The sequence below is a fragment of the Gymnodraco acuticeps genome, unplaced genomic scaffold, assembly GCF_902827175.1.
Source record: "Gymnodraco acuticeps unplaced genomic scaffold, fGymAcu1.1, whole genome shotgun sequence".
NCBI classification, from domain to species: Eukaryota; Metazoa; Chordata; class Actinopteri; order Perciformes; family Bathydraconidae; genus Gymnodraco; species Gymnodraco acuticeps.
In genome coordinates, this window is record NW_022991375.1 from 2,509,437 (window position 1) to 2,526,755 (window position 17,319).

A 17,319-nucleotide genomic window follows, 5' to 3' on the forward strand; every position below is an offset into this window, starting at 1 on the left:
TGACTGGTTTAGCAGGAAACGGAAGATTACAAAGCATGCTGGGAAATGTAGTTTTCACATCAGGAGGTGTGGAGTGACCTAAATTGTCAGAATATCACCTGTCTGTGTTTGATTCATTGAAAATATGTGTTGTTCTGAAGGAAAACAATATTCAAAAGTGATGTAAACATTTTTTTATACATTTATACATGATATGGTACATGTACTGCTGCCTTACACCACTGGATGGTAGTAACTTAACATTGAAGAATAGACTGTACTGGACAGCAATGTTTATTTTTTCTTCCTTGAAAAATATAATTTGACTTCTCTCTCTTTCAGTCACCTGTAGGTTTCAGGTGAAGGTTTTGACATGAAAGAGAAGACAAAACACCAGTGTAAACATTCAAATAAATGTCTGTGGGTACTGGTATGGTGCATGCCGAGAACTATTTTACATGTAGGTTATTGATTAACACTGACATGGACCATCTGCATAATTAGCACATTTTTGAATGAAGTACTTTTAATGTTATACTTCCATAACTGTCTGTAGCTTTTAGTACATGACTCTGTTGTTGATATAAGCTACTGTTATCAAAAACAGGTTATGGTTCACAATTTATAACTTTGTTTTATAGTATTTAATATGTGGCTGATTTATTTGGCAAACAACATGTCCTTATGTCATCATGTCAGGTCTACCATGACTCAGTGTCATGTAGCTCCATCTCTGCCAAGTAATTACATGGCTCTGCATTGTGAACGGTTCAGAATAATTACAAAAACGGTGCATGCCGACCCATTTAGCCTGTTTTGTAATTGCCCCCTTTAGAGTTATTTTGAGCAGCATTTGGTTAAAAGCAGGCAGCATGCAGCAGACAGCAGGCATGGTGAGTGATTGTTCCTGGTTAATGATGCCTCAGGATATTTCCCAGTCAAATGAAGGTGAGGTCGCTCTCCTTATGTGAATTTACTCCACTGTTGTTTGTTAGGCACTCATCCACAGTGTGGAGCCGCCCTTAAAGCATACACTGAGACGGAACAGATGGCAGCCCCTACCCGGAGATGCAGGGCACACTCAGTTGGTCAGATTATAATTAGGATAAAATCATTAAACTGCTTTTTGTTTTACCTTGAAGCATCATGAAAAGTAGCTTTTGACTCAATTCAAGGTTCAGATATTGACCATTGATTGTCCTTAAGTAGTCAATAAAGTAATATTAGTGTTCAGAGGAATACAGAGACGTCATTTTATTTTTCTCTAACTGTTCAACCAACAAAATACCGGAAGTCACGTTTAATCCGAGAATCCAGCTATTTGTGCTTTCCCAAATAATGTTTTTGGATTCAGGTATATCCCTTCTTGTGTTATCATTTGTGTTTTGTATCCTGTACATTAGAAATATCATGTCATTTATATGGGAAATCCCCTTAAATTCACAAGATTTATTCAGAAACATAACACCATACGGCAAATCATTCTAAATGTTTCCATACTATATTGACCACAGGGGAATTTTGAACATTTTGAATGGAAGTGCAGATGTGACACTAGGGGACAAATGATTGTTTAAACTGAATCAGCTGAAAGTAGACTGTTGCATATATTCAAGATAGGGAAAATTACATTGTCTAAATTCATTTAAATATGACTTCTGACCACATATTCTTCAGAAATACCTTTGTGTCTGGTCTTTATCTCTTTCCTCCTCATGTCTTTCTCTCAATAATCACAGAGACAAGCAAGCCCACGGTTTTTTCCTCTTGATAAGGTGTTAGCAGGAGCAGGTGGAGGGCACTCTGCCACATGCTGAACCATCCTTCTGTTGCTGCCTGTCTCCATATTACAGCAGGTACACAGCATACCAATACACCAACACTGAGATAAACAAGCACTCTGCAGCAATTTGGAGACAACAAATACAGCTCAAACACTTGAGAGAAGAGAGATCACAGCCAAGATATCAGACAAAGATTGATTTTGAGGCAGCACAACAACTGACATCTTTGCTGGCTTCAGCTATATATTTTTTGTTTTTTTCTCAGGATCTGTGATGAGAAAGTGTTCATTTCAAGCCCAGACGGCTTCTGCCATTATATGAAAAGAGATGATAAAGAAGTGTAATATGAATGCAAAAGCTGCAGAATGAAGAGGGTTTGTCATGTTAAAAAACACAGAGAATAGTTAACCATTAGATATTTAATAAAGTACAAAACAACATGTGAATGCAAACTGTACAATAATTTATGGATCATTCATTCTTTTCCTTGAGTCAGCATTTTCAATATATCCAGGTTGAGCCGAAAAATGCTACATTGTGGAAACAGGGTTAAGTCTTTCTATGGGAATAAATAGATTGGAGCAAATATAATAATATGTATAAAGAATCTGCAGGATAATCCATGTACAATATTTACAAAACCTTAATATATTTCAAACAAGAAAATGCATTCATTATAACACTCTCATTGGGATATTAAATTAGGAAGATATTATTGAAATGACAAATAAAACCTTAGTATTTATAAATTAAACATATAAATAGTTTGGGTACCTTGGAGGTACCTCTGAAGATATTCAACTAACTCGCTTGGCTTAATATGACTTAAGTATATTCAATTTTGAATAAAAAACAGTTCAAACTTCAGTTATACTTTCACATAAAAAAGACATAATTTCAAGGCATACTTACACTATACATCTCACAATAATGTCAGCAAAAGTCATTTAACTTCTGTCCCAAACTCTGGACAGAAACAGTGCATGATCAAGTTGTGTATTGACACAAGTCTCCTTCATCCCTTGTGCAAAACAACCTGCCACCAAAACCGGAGTTTCAGGCTTTGATAACAGAGAATAAAGCTACACGATAAGTCTTCAAGTGAAATGAGTTTCGTATCAACTGCTGCTTATTCCAGCAAACTGTGACTGGGTGTTTCAGGAACGTGTCTGATCACATCGTAGATGGTGGTGTGCATATCCTGAACGGACTCAAGGCGAGCCAGAGATCTGCACGAGGCCTGCAGGATGGTTGCATAGGGAAATGTTAAGTACACACAACCTTTGAACAAAAGTTAAGGCTTAAAAACGTGCTGCACACTGAAGCCATGTTGATGTTAAATTACCTGTGCAGATTCCATTTTCCCAGGTACAGAGACAAACTCGTAGATGCCAAAGTCTTCTGTTGCATCTTCATGTCCTGTTGAGACAAAGGTTTTCATGTCAGACCAATGCATTAGCATCTATTTTAAGTCAAACATTACAGTAACATTTGTATAATTGCACTATAAAACTGCTTTTCAGTTTAAATCAATGAGACATCGTGACCTTGTTTACTTTACTGCTATAAATAATCCTGTGTTTAGCAATGACTTTCATTTCAAAAGAAAAACTAAAGCCATTCTCATCCATTCACCTGAAACATATGATGTCAAATATGTACATATATGTAAACCTGACATAGGCTTACTCAAATTGTTGTTTTTCTTATCATTGTTTTATTTGTATGTAAAAAAAATGGTTAGGGTTATTGTGATTGTTTTAGTTTTATGTATGCACCAAAAACACCAAGACAAATTCATTGTATGTGTTAACCTATAAACCTGTTTCTGATTCTGATACACATGTGATAATAACAACCAACAGCTTACCTGAACGATGTGGTCGTTTCTGCTCTGAAAGCGGTCTGCCAAAAACAAGAAATGTTAGTTAGCCTAGACTAAACAATACTATTTAAATTGTCTATATTCATTTTATATTCAAGACTCTTACCTGTTGTATATGCTCATGAGAACTGTTGATAATAGAGAGAAATAATTATTCACAAATAGAAAACATTTGAAATGTTTATAACCATAACCTTGACTTATCTTAAAAGCATTAAGACAAGCCGATTTCAAAAGTGGACCATGCAAAATAGGTTTTAAGACTCACTACTAAAACAACCTTTGTCAATGCGGCAAACTAAGAAATTGTCCTACCTCTCTTAGGACTGCAGGTTCTCTTGAGGAAGAACAGCAGCATGCAGCTGATGATGAACAAAGAGCTAACGACGACGGCTGCAAAAGGGGGAAAATTGCTTCCTTCTTGGATATGCTTCTCTTTCCCTGTAGACAAATACAGGAAGAACAATTAGTTAGGTTAGTTGGACACACTCATGTTCCCCAGAAGTTGAGGTTGGTGTCACCATGAGGTCTAATGGTTTGAAAAATATTGACTGTCAGAAGGATTGATTTAACATTTGGTAGTAATATTCTAGACCTCTACCCTAGAAGATACATTTCAATAGCTGGAGATAACCTTTCTTCTAGTACCATCTTAAGGTTACCATTCTGGATTTTCCACATCACCCTAGTCCTTTTTGTTTTGATATACAGGTACCTCCAAAAACTAAGATATTTCCATCGGCCTTAGCTGTACATTGCTAATTAGCTAATATTAGCATGCTATAGGCTAAATTGAGCATGTTAGCATTTAGCTTAAAGGGGACCTATCATGAAAAATGCACATTTGTACGTCTTTTATACATGAATATGTGTCCCCGGTGTGTCAGGGAACTCACCAAGTGTCAGAAAACACAACCCTCTCTCTTTTGCTCCATACCCAAATCTCTAAAAACGGGGCTGCAACCAGAGATGGGGTCGTTACTAAAAAAATGTAATATATTACTTTTTAAAAAGTAATATATTACACTACTTCGTTACTCTCTACATAAAGTAACTCGTTACTTTACTCGTTACTTTACTCGCCGAGCACGTACGAACTGCGCATGCGTGAGTGGCAATAACTCTCCTTACCAGCAGGCGGCGGTAGTGTGTATTCGTCATTCAAAACAGGCAACAACCGGAAGACAGAGAAGAAGAACTACGTGATATAAACAAACAACAAATAGCGTGTGCGTTAGCTTCACCTTAGCATGTGTTCTTTGCAGGTGTTTGTTGAGGTTTGACGTGGTGTTTACAGCAGTGGATATCAGCTTCTGGCCTGGACACAGTTTGCACCTCACCGTCACATTCCTCTCTATTATTCGGACGAACTCAAAATAATAGGCATACCTGCTCCACCCCTCGAAAGTTATCGCTGACTCAGCCATGTTTATGCAGCACTGCACGTGGAGATGTGGACGCGCAAATCGCGCAGATTACGTATATAAACCTGCGGCGGAAACCCCTCTTGTCTGTCAGTGTGATTATGACTAATTTTAGTAAGTAACGAAGTAACGCGTATTGGGGCAATGTTAGTAACTGTAGTGTGATTACTGAATTATAAAAGTTGCGCGTTACACTACTCCGTTACCGACAAAAGTAATATTATTACAGTAACGCGTTATACCCATAGACTGTATATATGTTACACCCAACTCTGGCTGCAACGGATCTGATACAGATTTGAAATATCTCTGACGTCAGAAACAAGTGGGCAACTCTCCACCTATCAGGGGAATGAGAGGTTGCCGTGGCATGGTAACAGCATGGTAACATGACGCTCGTGCCTCGCCCCCCTCCTTTGCAGGGGGGCGTGGTCAGCTGCAGCTCATTTGCCACAGAATCAGCCCTTGCAAAAACAGGGCTGGAATACAGCAAATAGAGCGAAATGAGGCATGGCTAAAATGCATGATCTGTTTGGTATTTTGAAATATATATATATATATTATATAGGTATGGCCCTACAATATATTATTCAAATATAGCATGATAGGTCCACTTTAAAGCAGTGTCCGAAAAAGGCCATGTTCTTTGCTAGCATGACTAGTCTTATTTAAAGTGAAGGGATCAGAGGCTTCTTTGGTAATGTTCATAAAAGATTTTGATGTCAATAAAAATGGATGCTGTTAGGACCTCTATTGACTCAATAATCACATTTTAAAATCCTAGCCATTATCAACAGTAACTATTATGAGACATTCCCAGTATCACCACGACAACATATCAATGTCGCATTCGGCACACAGAAACTACACATGCTATAAAAGTTAGTCAACAAATACAACAGCTGTTATCCACTGTTGACTTTCCCAGCCACTGAACTTTAATACAGGCTGCAAGCGCTGAAACCTAGCAACAGAGATAAAAAGCCAGTTTCATTATATATTTCATGCTACAGTATATCCATAACTTGGTTTCACTTCACCTGTTGTGCAAACACGGCTTTAACTACAGTTTTTTTATCCATTTACACGTTTCCCAAGCTGCTGTTTGTCATTGTCAACATATATCTGTCATAGCTAATAAACCTCTTCTGCTTTTGGCATGACACACTGTTTACAGAGCGTTTATCTCAAAGGATTCCCAAAATCCACCCACGCTCTGCTCTCTCCTGCCATGTTCCGCCCTCAACCCACCTGCTAGGTATTTGGCCACCACCAGAGTGAACTGGGTCTCGTCCTGCTTCTGCGTCACGTTGTTGAAGGCGCGGCACAGGTACTCTTCAGCCTGGGCCAATTTATAGGAGCGCACCTCCAGCCGCGGGCCCTCATAGATAACCTGGGTGGCATTGCGGCTCTTAGAGATCCAAACGTAGCTGTTGGGTGGGTTGGAGTCAGCCTGGCATTCAAAGAAGACCAGCTCTCCGGGGTTGATGGTGAACACTTCCCCTGTCCGCAGTCCCTGGTCTGAGTTCACCTCCAGGTTGTAGGGACCATCTGCAAAAGCAAGAGTGGGTCAGGGGAAACATTACTTCTCTAGGAATTTATTGTGTTTCATTAGGCAGCATCAGCTAAAAGATGTTTCAAATACAAGGTCATAGGTTTGGTCCACAGTCTAGTTGAAAAAGTATTGCCAGGGATATGAAAGAGGGGTGATGCCCTTAAACAAGAACAGGTCATTTCTTTATAAGAGGCACCTTTTTCAGTGTGTGTAAGCAGATTTTAAGGATTTGTTAATGGTGACAACAGAGGTGTCTCCCAACTTGTTTAGAGTCTGATAGGTTTAACTGTTACATTGCATTACTTATTATGTGTTGCATCTAACGTAAATCAAACTGTTACTTTTTTAGTGACATCCATCAGCTTAAATTGGTTAAGTCACACATTACAATGAATATAAATAGAATACACTTAACATGAAGAGGTATTTTAACTGAAAGCTGTGTATCTACTTTTTCCAGAATGCTTCTGAATGCTAACACAAACATGCTCTTTTTATGCAAGCAGAAATGATGAAAATGCCAGATTTACTTGCATTTCTCATTTCTGTTTTAGCACACAGACTGACACATGAACTGCATCCTTCTGTAATCACAATATTACAAAAATAATCAGCTTTGTGAAAAGTAAAACAAATTCAAATGAATTCACTGAATGATTATACGTGTGTTCTTCCTGGTAGTAACCTCAGACTCACAAAACCAGGTTTATCAGTTGGGTGGACTACGTGCTTTATGGTGGAAGAGAGGAGCTCTGTGAGATAAGTCTGCCCCCATGCAAATACCCATAACAGACATTCAGTTGTCAGAAAGACTGATATTGCAGATATTTACATATGACCTAATACAGTGTAAAGGGAGAGCAAAAAACATGATGTATTCTGCAATTTGTATTGGTAAAGGTCTTTGCTAGTACAACCAGTGGCCAAATGTCTTTTAAATAAGAATATTATTAAGTCATTTACAAACGAAACTTCACAGGCTATTCCTAAATGTTACTAGCTCTGGTGGGTGCCAGTTTAAAAAGACGAATATCTATTGGATACACTTATAAATGGCTTGTATCTTTTTCATACCAAGAGAGCACCCAGCTTTGATTTTAAGTTGTTGTTTTTTTGTGATTTTGTCTATACTCACAGGCAACAGCTTGTAAAATGAGGATCACACCTGCCATGTTAGAGATTTTGGCAACCACAAAGGTAGAACAACATCTGATTCTAGTCCCTATAATGTTAGTCTGTGATTATTGACTTGTTTTTTCTGGAATGTATTCATTCTGGTGCTCAACGCAGCTACTTTCACATGACATTAATTCTCTCAGTGAGCACCACTTCATATTGCCAGACTTTCTTTTTTAGAATTAAGACATTAACATCCTTCTTCTTATATTTTAAAACACTGTATGTTAGATTCTCCAATGAACCACATTGCAATTCCATGGGCATTAATTAGGAACAGGATTTGCAGTTTAGAAGTAGAAGTAAAAGGTGAATTCATATATCTACTCACAATAGACATTGAGGTCCACGGCCCTGCTGTGCAGACCCTGGCTCACAGCGTTGCTGGCCACACAGTGGTAAGTTCCTTTATCCTCTTTTCTCACAGTACTGATAAACAATGTAGAGTTGTCTTGAGTAAAGTGGTATCTGTTACTGGCACCAAGTGTTTGGTTGTCTCTCAGCCACTGGAACACAACTCTTGTTCCTCTCTCGACAGAACAAGTCAAAGTTGCGTTAGCCTTGTCCTCAACAACTGCATAAGAGGGGCTCTTCTGAATGACGGGACTGGACACAGGGACTGAGGAATAAACAAAAATGTTAGGCCTGAGTCCACTCAAATGATCATTATTACATGTAATGGGAAAACACTCACCGTCCACTGTGACATGCACAGTTCTCTCCTCCTTGATCACCAGTCCCGTCTGGTTATTAAACTGTATGTTGAGGTTCAGGTGGTAATCCCCCTCGTCCTCATGGTTTAATTCCCGGATTATTAAAGAAACATTGGGTTCCTTAAAGAGGAGGTGGTTGCGGTACATCATGTTGATGATTGTGGCCTCTTTGGTAAATGTTACCAATGTGGTTCTGGTGCTGCTCGGCCTGGTGTGGGACCAAGTTCCCTGGATCTCAACATCCTCCAGCGGATAGCGAGTCTCAACAGACAGGAGCATGGATTTCCCTTCAATCCCATGATGGACCAAGGAAGGGATGTGGATCAACTCAGAGCTGACTTCTGGATCGGTGAAGATGGGAGGAAAAGGAATAGGAGGAGAAGAAGGTAAACAAATTACTACACAATCACTTGTTGCATCTTCCATTGACATACGTCTTAAAACTTTTTTTTTAAACTTTAAAACTTTCTTTAAAACTTTCAGAAAGACAGTAAAAAAGTTCCTTTTATGTCTAAATAGTTTTTTTGTGTATTTTTATTTACTAAGCGAATATATTTCGCTGTACTTTGACAACATTGGTTGGGGTTGAGATTGAAGCGAGGGTTATATTTTTAGTAACCAAATCATATTCTTAATACCTTAAATATTCTTAATACCCCTTTTTTGTGAAAACAGCTACCGACTGCATCTGGAAATGGCGTTAATTATAGCGGTGAAGTAAATCCAAAAATAATGAGCCGAAATCACTCGTAGTGATGATGTCTGTTGTTTTTATAAAAATGTTGATTAATGCAACATTGGTATATGACACATTGGTCTGGACCAGTATACAAATTACCAATAACAAAGAATATAAATATATATATATATGTATAAAATGCACATTTTGTAAATGAAAATGTGTCACAGTGCTTCTCGCATTATATTATTTGGGCTTTGCGGAAATAAAATATGAGGATTTATCAACTTGCACTGTTGTGATGGTGTGATCATATGGTGTTACAACATATTGTTACAAATATATTCGGCACATGCTTTATCATGAATTGCAGTATATCGACTTAGGAAAATACATAATTATTTATAAATTGCTTTTAAATTTAGTAATGGGGAAATCATGGACACAAATGGCTGTTTTTATCTAACGATGAAACCAGTTCTGATCTCATAATCTGTATCCTACTCTTCAAATGGTCAAGGTCCTGAAACTGTAATGAGTTAATATTGACCCAGCTCACTACACAGTCCCATTGTTGTGCGACAAGGATGAGTTACGTCTCTTTGATCCCAACTTGTCCCAAAACAAACACTAGGGCTGTCTGAAGTTACTAGATATCCGTTGATCTATTGCACCTCACCGTCTGTTAAACACTGATGGTTGCCAGGGCAGTTTATTCACTGGTAACCAGCGGCAAACTAATATACTATTGTAAACACAAACATTATCAGGAGTTGAAGTTGTTTTTCTAGCAGCTTTTGTCAATCCAAATGATATTTCAATTGTTTATGATAGATAGACATTTGCTTACTCAGTTTTCTTATATCTTCTTCTATACATTACATTCCTACTGTTACAGATCATTAATATTATACGCTACGATGGTTTGATTTGAAAAAACATTTTGACAACTTCAACCTTTATGTGTGTTTTTCTTGACAGTTTGAAGTTAAAAAGTGAGCGACTGTGTTTGGTTGCCAGGTTGATTTAGGCGGCAGCATGTGAGTAGGCAGTTACTGTGAAACTAGATCAGTAAAAAACATCTCACTTTTCTCTAATTTGTGTCCCTTTGTCTCACTTCTGGCTGTCTATCTTGTCTTTCTCCGTTTCAGTTTTCAGCTAAGTTTCAGAACTTGGCGGAGGTGGAACATTTTAATGACAGACTGCTCATTTGCTTTACGATTTTAAATTAAATGCAAGGACTGGATTGGGGTAACTCGGAAAAGTGAGTTTTGTTCTCTCCTTTTAAACCCCTATTGCCTCACATCTCTCTTAAATATGTTTTACTTTGTCCCCCTCCCCTCTGATCCATCCATATTTCCTCCTCAGGGATGTCCAGCTGGTGTCAGCCAGGTCCCCGATGACTTCTGTCCATGTTGCTCATCACAATAGATTCATTGTGTGTCTGGTGTCATGTCCTAAATAATGCAGGCGTCACGTTGACACGTTCCACTCCTACAAGCCTGCAGGCCAGTTTCTGCGTGAATGTGTGTGTGTGTGTGTGTGTGTGTGTGTGTGTGTGTGTGTGTGTGTGTGTGTGTGTGTGTGTGTGTGTGTGTGTGTGTGTGTGTGTGTGTGTGTGTGTGTGTGTGTGTGTGTGTGTGTTGTCAGTAGCAGGAGTGTGCCTGTGTTTACACCAGCTGAGATCAACAAAAAGACAGAATAAGGAGAAGTGTGCCGAGTTCACTGTTGTCCCCAAACAACACTGGTATTGTTGTGGTGATACCGTGGAGATTAAAGACAATAGCGTTTGAGGTGAAAGGGTATCTTCATTTAGTGGACACACACACATTCAAACAACTATTGTGTGGAGACCCACCAGCACCTGCCTCTTATCACCCTCACACACACTTCGAGATGTTTGGATACTAAATAAAGTCTCCCGGTGTGTGTCAAAACGCCACCATGTTCTGTCCTCTTTCAGATAAGACAAATAGTGCTCCTCAAGGAGGGTTGTTGATACAAAACAAACAAACAAGCAGGTGTGAGAGTCCATGTTTTGGGGACTTTAATGTTAGATACATCTAGTCATGTGAGAAATGCTGGTCCATGTCTGAGTCACTGAGCTGTGGCCTGGGTCACTTCTTCTTTCCACGAACAGCCTCCTGTTGTCTGTACTCACAGACGACAACAGTAAAAAAGCTAATTCTGTCAAGTCACATAGTGATGACTATGGAAAGGACATGCAAAACTAAAAAGATAGACTCTAAAAGGAACGCTTTAAATACTTGAACTTACATTTAAGAAGACTGTAAAAGATTGAGATACATCCGTGTGAAGAACGTGTAATTGTGCCCTAAATGTAACATTTATTGCAAGCCAATTTTAACTTCTTAAAAATACAAAAAACATACAGGAACTGTCCTTGAATTCACTTCACAGTTTTATCATTTTCAACCAAGTTTCAATCCTGCTTCTCTAATCTGAACCCTTTAAAAACAAAACAAACTCACAAATGTGTTACTGCGCACTATAAAAAAACGTCCTCAATTCAGCCTCAGTTTTACCCTGCCAACCAACCAAACACAGCAACCACAGTAACTGCTACAGCAGCACCAACGCAACACTGACATCCCAAGCAAAACATCGCTCTATGGAAACTCACCTGTTAGGATGAGGAGAACACAGCAGACATAAAGCGCTGATCTTCCTGTGGCCTCCATGGCATCTTATCCTCTGGGAATATGTGTGACTTCTGACAGGCAGAGAGGGAGGGAGGGATGTAGGAAGGAGGAGAGAAGTGAAATAAAAAGGTGGAGGAGGATGAGGAGGAGGAGGGAAATGTGACTGGTTGTGGTGACAACATTTGCCAGGGAAATGAGAGGAGCTAGCTTTAGCCTGCATGCAGCCAGGTCCCTCCCCATGTGACACCAGGAGGAGGAAGAAGAGGTCCACCTGGCAGAAAGACAGCACAGCATGATCCTTACTCTCTCACACACACACACACACACACACACACACACACACACACACACACACACACACACACACACACACACACACACACACACACACACACACACAGCTGCCCTAGGGCTAAAGGTTCCACTCTGTCGTAGAGCAACTGACACTTACAACACTGTAAAAGGATAGTTGAGTCTTAGCATTGTAATACACCATCTGCCTGTCCTTCAGGGTGTGAAATAAAGAAAGAGCAGGCAGACAGAGAGCTTTTAACCGCCAAAGCCTCTCAGTTTGGTTCAGTTACAACAGCCAGCTGTCAGTAATCATTTGAAGTCTTGAAATAAGGGGACAAAGAGACAGAGACTGATACTGAGGTAAAACTGACTGGGGAATGTTGTTCTGACACATGTATCACGGACCTTTGCAAATGCCTTGAAGATACAGACTCTCGTCAAGATCTAAGAGACGTACGTAAATGGTAAATACGTTATTTTTTTTATTTTTTTCAGCCCTCAGGAAGACTTTGTGGGAAAAGATAGAGAGTAGAGAGAATACTGTTGTTAATTCTTGCCCACTAAGTCGTTGCAGAAAAACAAAGGTTTGTTTGTGCCACAACCAATGACCATTTTACTCTAAGCCTGAGTTTGTTTTAAAAGACTTCTAAAACTCATGAAGACATTTTGTTTTTTTTATTTTAATCCGTGATGGAAATTGTGTTTTTATTGAAATCATACACAGTCAAATGTTTGTCTCAAACAGCAAAGCACAAAATAGTCACATGTTTAACACTCCCTGTGTCTCCTCAGTGACTCGCTCAGCACAGTTTTGTTCTGCATGATCATCCTCTGAAAGGATGTGGTGAAACTGCACACTGAATGAATTCGGCCATTGTAGGTTGTGTCAATGAGTGCCTATTTGGTGGTGGTACCATTAAATACACTGATTATTTTCTCTGCTGTCAACTTCTCCATGGGGATGTGCATTTGCTGAGAAACCAGATAAAACTGAGGTACTGTCACATCAATACAGCATTTGTTAGCGAGAACACATGATTTGGCAAATTTGACAAGGAGTGATCTATATATACCACATTTTGGTCTCCATTTAATTCTACTAGAAAATGAGTGGAGTCCAAATGATCTTACAAAAAGGATATATAAGATAGAAATACAAAACATAAAATCTGTATACTAATATTCTTCTATTTAAGTCACAGTATTCTCTTGGACCGTCACTTCATGAGGCAGACTCTCTACAGAAGCTGCAAGTTCCCTCTTTACCTTTAGATGGGGTCAGTGCATCAGCTATGAGACTGTCCATGGATTTATGAACTGAACTGAACAGCATGTTGCAATATGTTTCAGGGATAGTTTATTCTAATTAATGATCTTTGTTGAACCGCTCTGACATTTCATGGCTCTGTGGCAGAGGTTCACAAACTTGTTTTGTTGGTTTTGGACCCTTCAAATCAAGTGTACTCATGCCCTGTGTGACACGTGTCTATGAGTTTCCTCCGTTTTTAGAGGCCTGATAAGGTTGTGATATATCTTCTACAATAAAAAAAAGTTAGAAATTAGGATAATAAATCATCTGAATTTGCATAACAGATTCATGATGTATACTTCTATGTCAGATACAGTATGATTATGCACCTTTGGTCTTAATGATGTTGGAAAAAAGACTTGGAACTCAATAAATGGATAGTTGATCGCTTTTTAATCCAAAATGAAAGACTTAGAGGAATATCTCTAATAGTAATAGTTAATAATAAATGTCCCATGCTTGAATTTTTGTTCCTATTTATGTTTGGTACTTTTTTAGTTTATTTCTGTCTGTATGTGTTTTTATTTGTGCTGCTGCACGTTTTGCCCAGGACCAATCCCATGTGACTCTCATGTTTTAATAAAGGTTATATAAATAGAGTTCAGTCTGACAACTCACGTGTTTCTTAATATGTTTATTATAAGCAGCATATAGTTTGAGTTTGGCGTCTAGGCTCGGGCATCATCACTCCACAGATTTACAAAGAACATTGAGTGATGATTAGATAACTATCCCCCGAGCCTACAGGTGGAAGCTGGGGTGGAGCTGGGGTGGTGGTGGGGCAGGCGAGTAGCAGCAACATGAAACACAGCAGCAGGAACATGAACATAGCAATAGCAAGTGAACACAGCAGTGGCAGCAGCAGCATAGCGAGGCAGGAAGACCTGGCAGCTTAAATAGTTTAGATATATATGAAATATGTTTCGAAGAATGTGTTTGGTTGGTTGTAAAAGGGACGAGGTGCGCCACGTGTTAATGTATCATAGGTGCTCGAGTTGACTGCCTGAACTAGCTCGCAGGCTTCGCCCCATTTAATACACAAATGTTGTTGACAGCAGTTTGGATGTTCAGTTATGAGGTTCATCATGTCTGCTTAGTGGGAATTTGTGATCCCTGAACCTTGTTCGTCCTTACCCTTCCTCTAACATTACCATGAATTAAAGAATCAACAGGAACTATCTGGCATATTGTATTACTCTGGTATGGCCTGGTGTGGCCTTTTTGGACCGCCCAACCAAAAACCAGGACACTGAAGCTTAGTGACACACCCACCAATGCACACACACACAACCTCAAATGGGGGCCCTCATACATTGCTAAAACATGTCACATTTTCCATTCTCAGCCTCCCATGCAGCCCATGTCTGTGAAGGTTGCCCTACTTTACCTTTAAGTCTCTGGACTGCCTTCCGCTGACTCCAACTCTTGCAGCTCATCATATTATCTTTTTCTCCTTATTCTTGTTGCTCCTCCATCTTCTTCTTCTCCTTCTAATGTTGATCCTTCTTCTCCTGCTCTTTCATTCCTCCTCTCCTCTTGGAGCCTTGGTCTCCAGCTGTAGACACTCAGAGCAGACACAGCACACCAGCCCAGATCAAGGCCACACTATTGGCAAACGTGTGTGTGTGTGTGTGTGTGTGTGTGTGTGTGTGTGTGTGTGTGTGTGTGTGTGTGTGTGTGTGTGTGTGTGTGTGTGTGTGTGTGTGTGTGTGTGTGTGTGTGTGTGTGTGTGTGTGTGTGTGTGTGTGTAGCAGTCATTACAGTGGGGCCACATAGGGTGTCAGTGGCCTACTGTGATATATATTTGGGCTCTCATTCATATTTCTGTCTCAATCCATTAAAATGTGGAATAAAATATATAAATCAACTAAAAAGTGAAAGGTCCTCCTATTTCATCAGTAAGAGTGTCAAAGTGCAGGAAGAACAAATCTGTGACAGTCACTTATGTCACACCAGATCAAGTTATGCTAAAAAATTCATAGGAAAAGCTAGCAAGCACACATGCAATCCATTACTGTGCAACTAAAATGAGAAGAGGTCACGTACAGTTGTGCCTTCGAGGTTGTTCATAGGAGGATGTCTCTCCTTGAATGACAACTTGAAATTATTATATGTAGAACATGTTAGCCTATGGCTGGTGGAGAACAAGAGACAGAGAGAGAGTGGGGTTAAGTGGAGCATTGAGGAAGCAAAGAAAAGGGGCGGGGATTTCTGCATGGCCTCTGAGTGATTTGATTGGATGACAGAGTTTCATTCACACACAAAGATTTATAACACTGGGAAACAGAATGTTGGACACACACGCTGCACAGTGTGTGTGCGTGCCTGTGTGTGGGTGGATGAAGGCGCATGTTTTTCCCTCATGCTCACATGTGAACGGCACTTTTTCTTTTTTCTTTTACTGCTGCACTGTTGAACCCTCCTATCTCTCTCTGGATCTGACTGTTGTCGCCTATAGCACCTTGACTTCACGAACCAAGTGTTTGACGCGGGCACGTGGTCAATGCAAATCTTTTCAAAGAGAGCCACCCCGAACTTTCAACATCATTCAAAACATTGTGTGTGTGTGTGTGTTTGTGTTTATCCCAAAGCAAACATGTCTATATTGTTGTGTACCCCTTTAAGTTGCAAGTAAGGCTGTGTATGACTGTGTCTGATGTCAAGAGCCTCACCCCTTTAATGCATTCCACTATCTCTAGCCCACGCACTCGCCTTGTGACCCGCAGTCAATGACAGGAAATAAGCCGCTTGTCAAATCCTGCTGCCTGCAACCTAGATCCTCTTCTGCTTCCAGTCAAAGACTTTGTGTGCTCAAAAGAAACTAAACACACCCACAGCTTCATTGCTCCATGTACATCTATAGGAGCTGCATTCTTACCCAGTCTGTGTGCAATTTCTCTCCCAACTGTCAAAATGTTGCCTCATCACAGTTGAGTCAATGGTTTTTTAATGTAAAAGACATAGCGTAAATATGATTGAGCACATACTTTATTACTTTATTTCAAATTCCTCACTTAAATAACTCATGCATTGCAGCGCAGGTGACATGGTGTCTGTCAATGGCAGGTGTAGAGCTGATAAAAAACGTTCCTTAACAGTTATGTTTGCATAGTTGACACCCATATGCACACACTGACATATTATCTTGTTTCCTGTTCTCCAGTGTATAGCTCCTCAGAGAGATTAAATAAATCAAAGATTCTTACTCTGAATGGGGTGCCTTTTATGACATATAATAATGTTATGCTTGGGGTCAAGAAAAAAGAGACTTAAATTATGCAAAGCATCGGCTCTAGACATGACTAAGGTAAATGTCTAGTGGTATATTTACTAAACTAAGAAATGAAAGTTCACAGTTATTCCATTGCTGTCATGACTTTAATTAGTTCCCCAGCAGCGTTCCGTCCAACATACACAAACACATCTATGAAAAATAGGTGTTTATGTCGCACATGCCACAAACCAAACTGGCGTGTGTTTTTATTTTAGGGTGGGTGCACGTGCATGCATACAGAGTCAAATGGACACAGCCACCTCTATGTTCACTGGCAGTAAACTGTTGGCTGTTAAGACAGTCCACAATCCCAGGCTGAAAGGCAGTACTCCCTTTGCTCAGGTCTGTGCATGTCGGCTTTGCTTCACACAGTCGTAAAGCGAAAGAAAACAACGCTAAGCTTGCACCAATCAAAAGGTAAAAGGGTATATATTAACCTTATTTGACCAGCCTCACTGGCTCAGTAACAGCCTCAAGTAACCTGAGAAGAGAAAGATGACATTCTGCATAACACATGCATCAAGTACTTCTCATTTCCTGAAAGCGGTTTTGTATTTTGGAATTGCCATGGGAGGTAGGAGTCA

General features: G+C 39.7%; 1 protein-coding gene across 2 annotated transcripts; it reads right to left on the bottom strand.

Annotated features, from left to right (window-relative positions):
• Positions 1 to 2,167: 2,167 nt before the first annotated feature.
• On the bottom strand, positions 2,168 to 17,319 carry hepacam2 (HEPACAM family member 2). Of its 2 annotated transcripts, none has more exons than XM_034240731.1 (10): positions 14,849 to 17,319; positions 11,840 to 11,929; positions 8,498 to 8,857; positions 8,135 to 8,422; positions 6,324 to 6,623; positions 3,964 to 4,089; positions 3,755 to 3,776; positions 3,634 to 3,668; positions 3,109 to 3,182; positions 2,168 to 3,003 (listed from the first exon to the last, which is right to left on the bottom strand). In XM_034240731.1, the coding sequence occupies exons 2-10, from the start codon at positions 11,895 to 11,897 to the stop codon at positions 2,893 to 2,895; spliced, it is 1,374 nt and encodes a 457-aa protein (XP_034096622.1). In that variant the 5' UTR covers positions 11,898 to 11,929; positions 14,849 to 17,319; the 3' UTR covers positions 2,168 to 2,892. The 2 variants fall into 2 exon arrangements, with proteins under 2 accessions (XP_034096622.1, XP_034096621.1); XM_034240730.1 differs by having other exon boundaries at positions 11,840 to 12,129; positions 14,849 to 17,317.

Excerpts from the sequence above, each read along its gene's own strand:
- hepacam2 (XM_034240731.1), bottom strand. The coding sequence starts at position 11,897 with ATGGAGGCCACAGGAAGATCAGCGCTTTATGTCTGCTGTGTTCTCCTC. Across the intron at positions 3,777-3,963 it reads AACCTGCAGTCCTAAGAGAG|TTCTCATGAGCATATACAAC; the intron begins GTAGGACAATTT and ends TATTATCAACAG. Across the intron at positions 3,669-3,754 it reads CTCATGAGCATATACAACAG|ACCGCTTTCAGAGCAGAAAC; the intron begins GTAAGAGTCTTG and ends TGTTTTTGGCAG.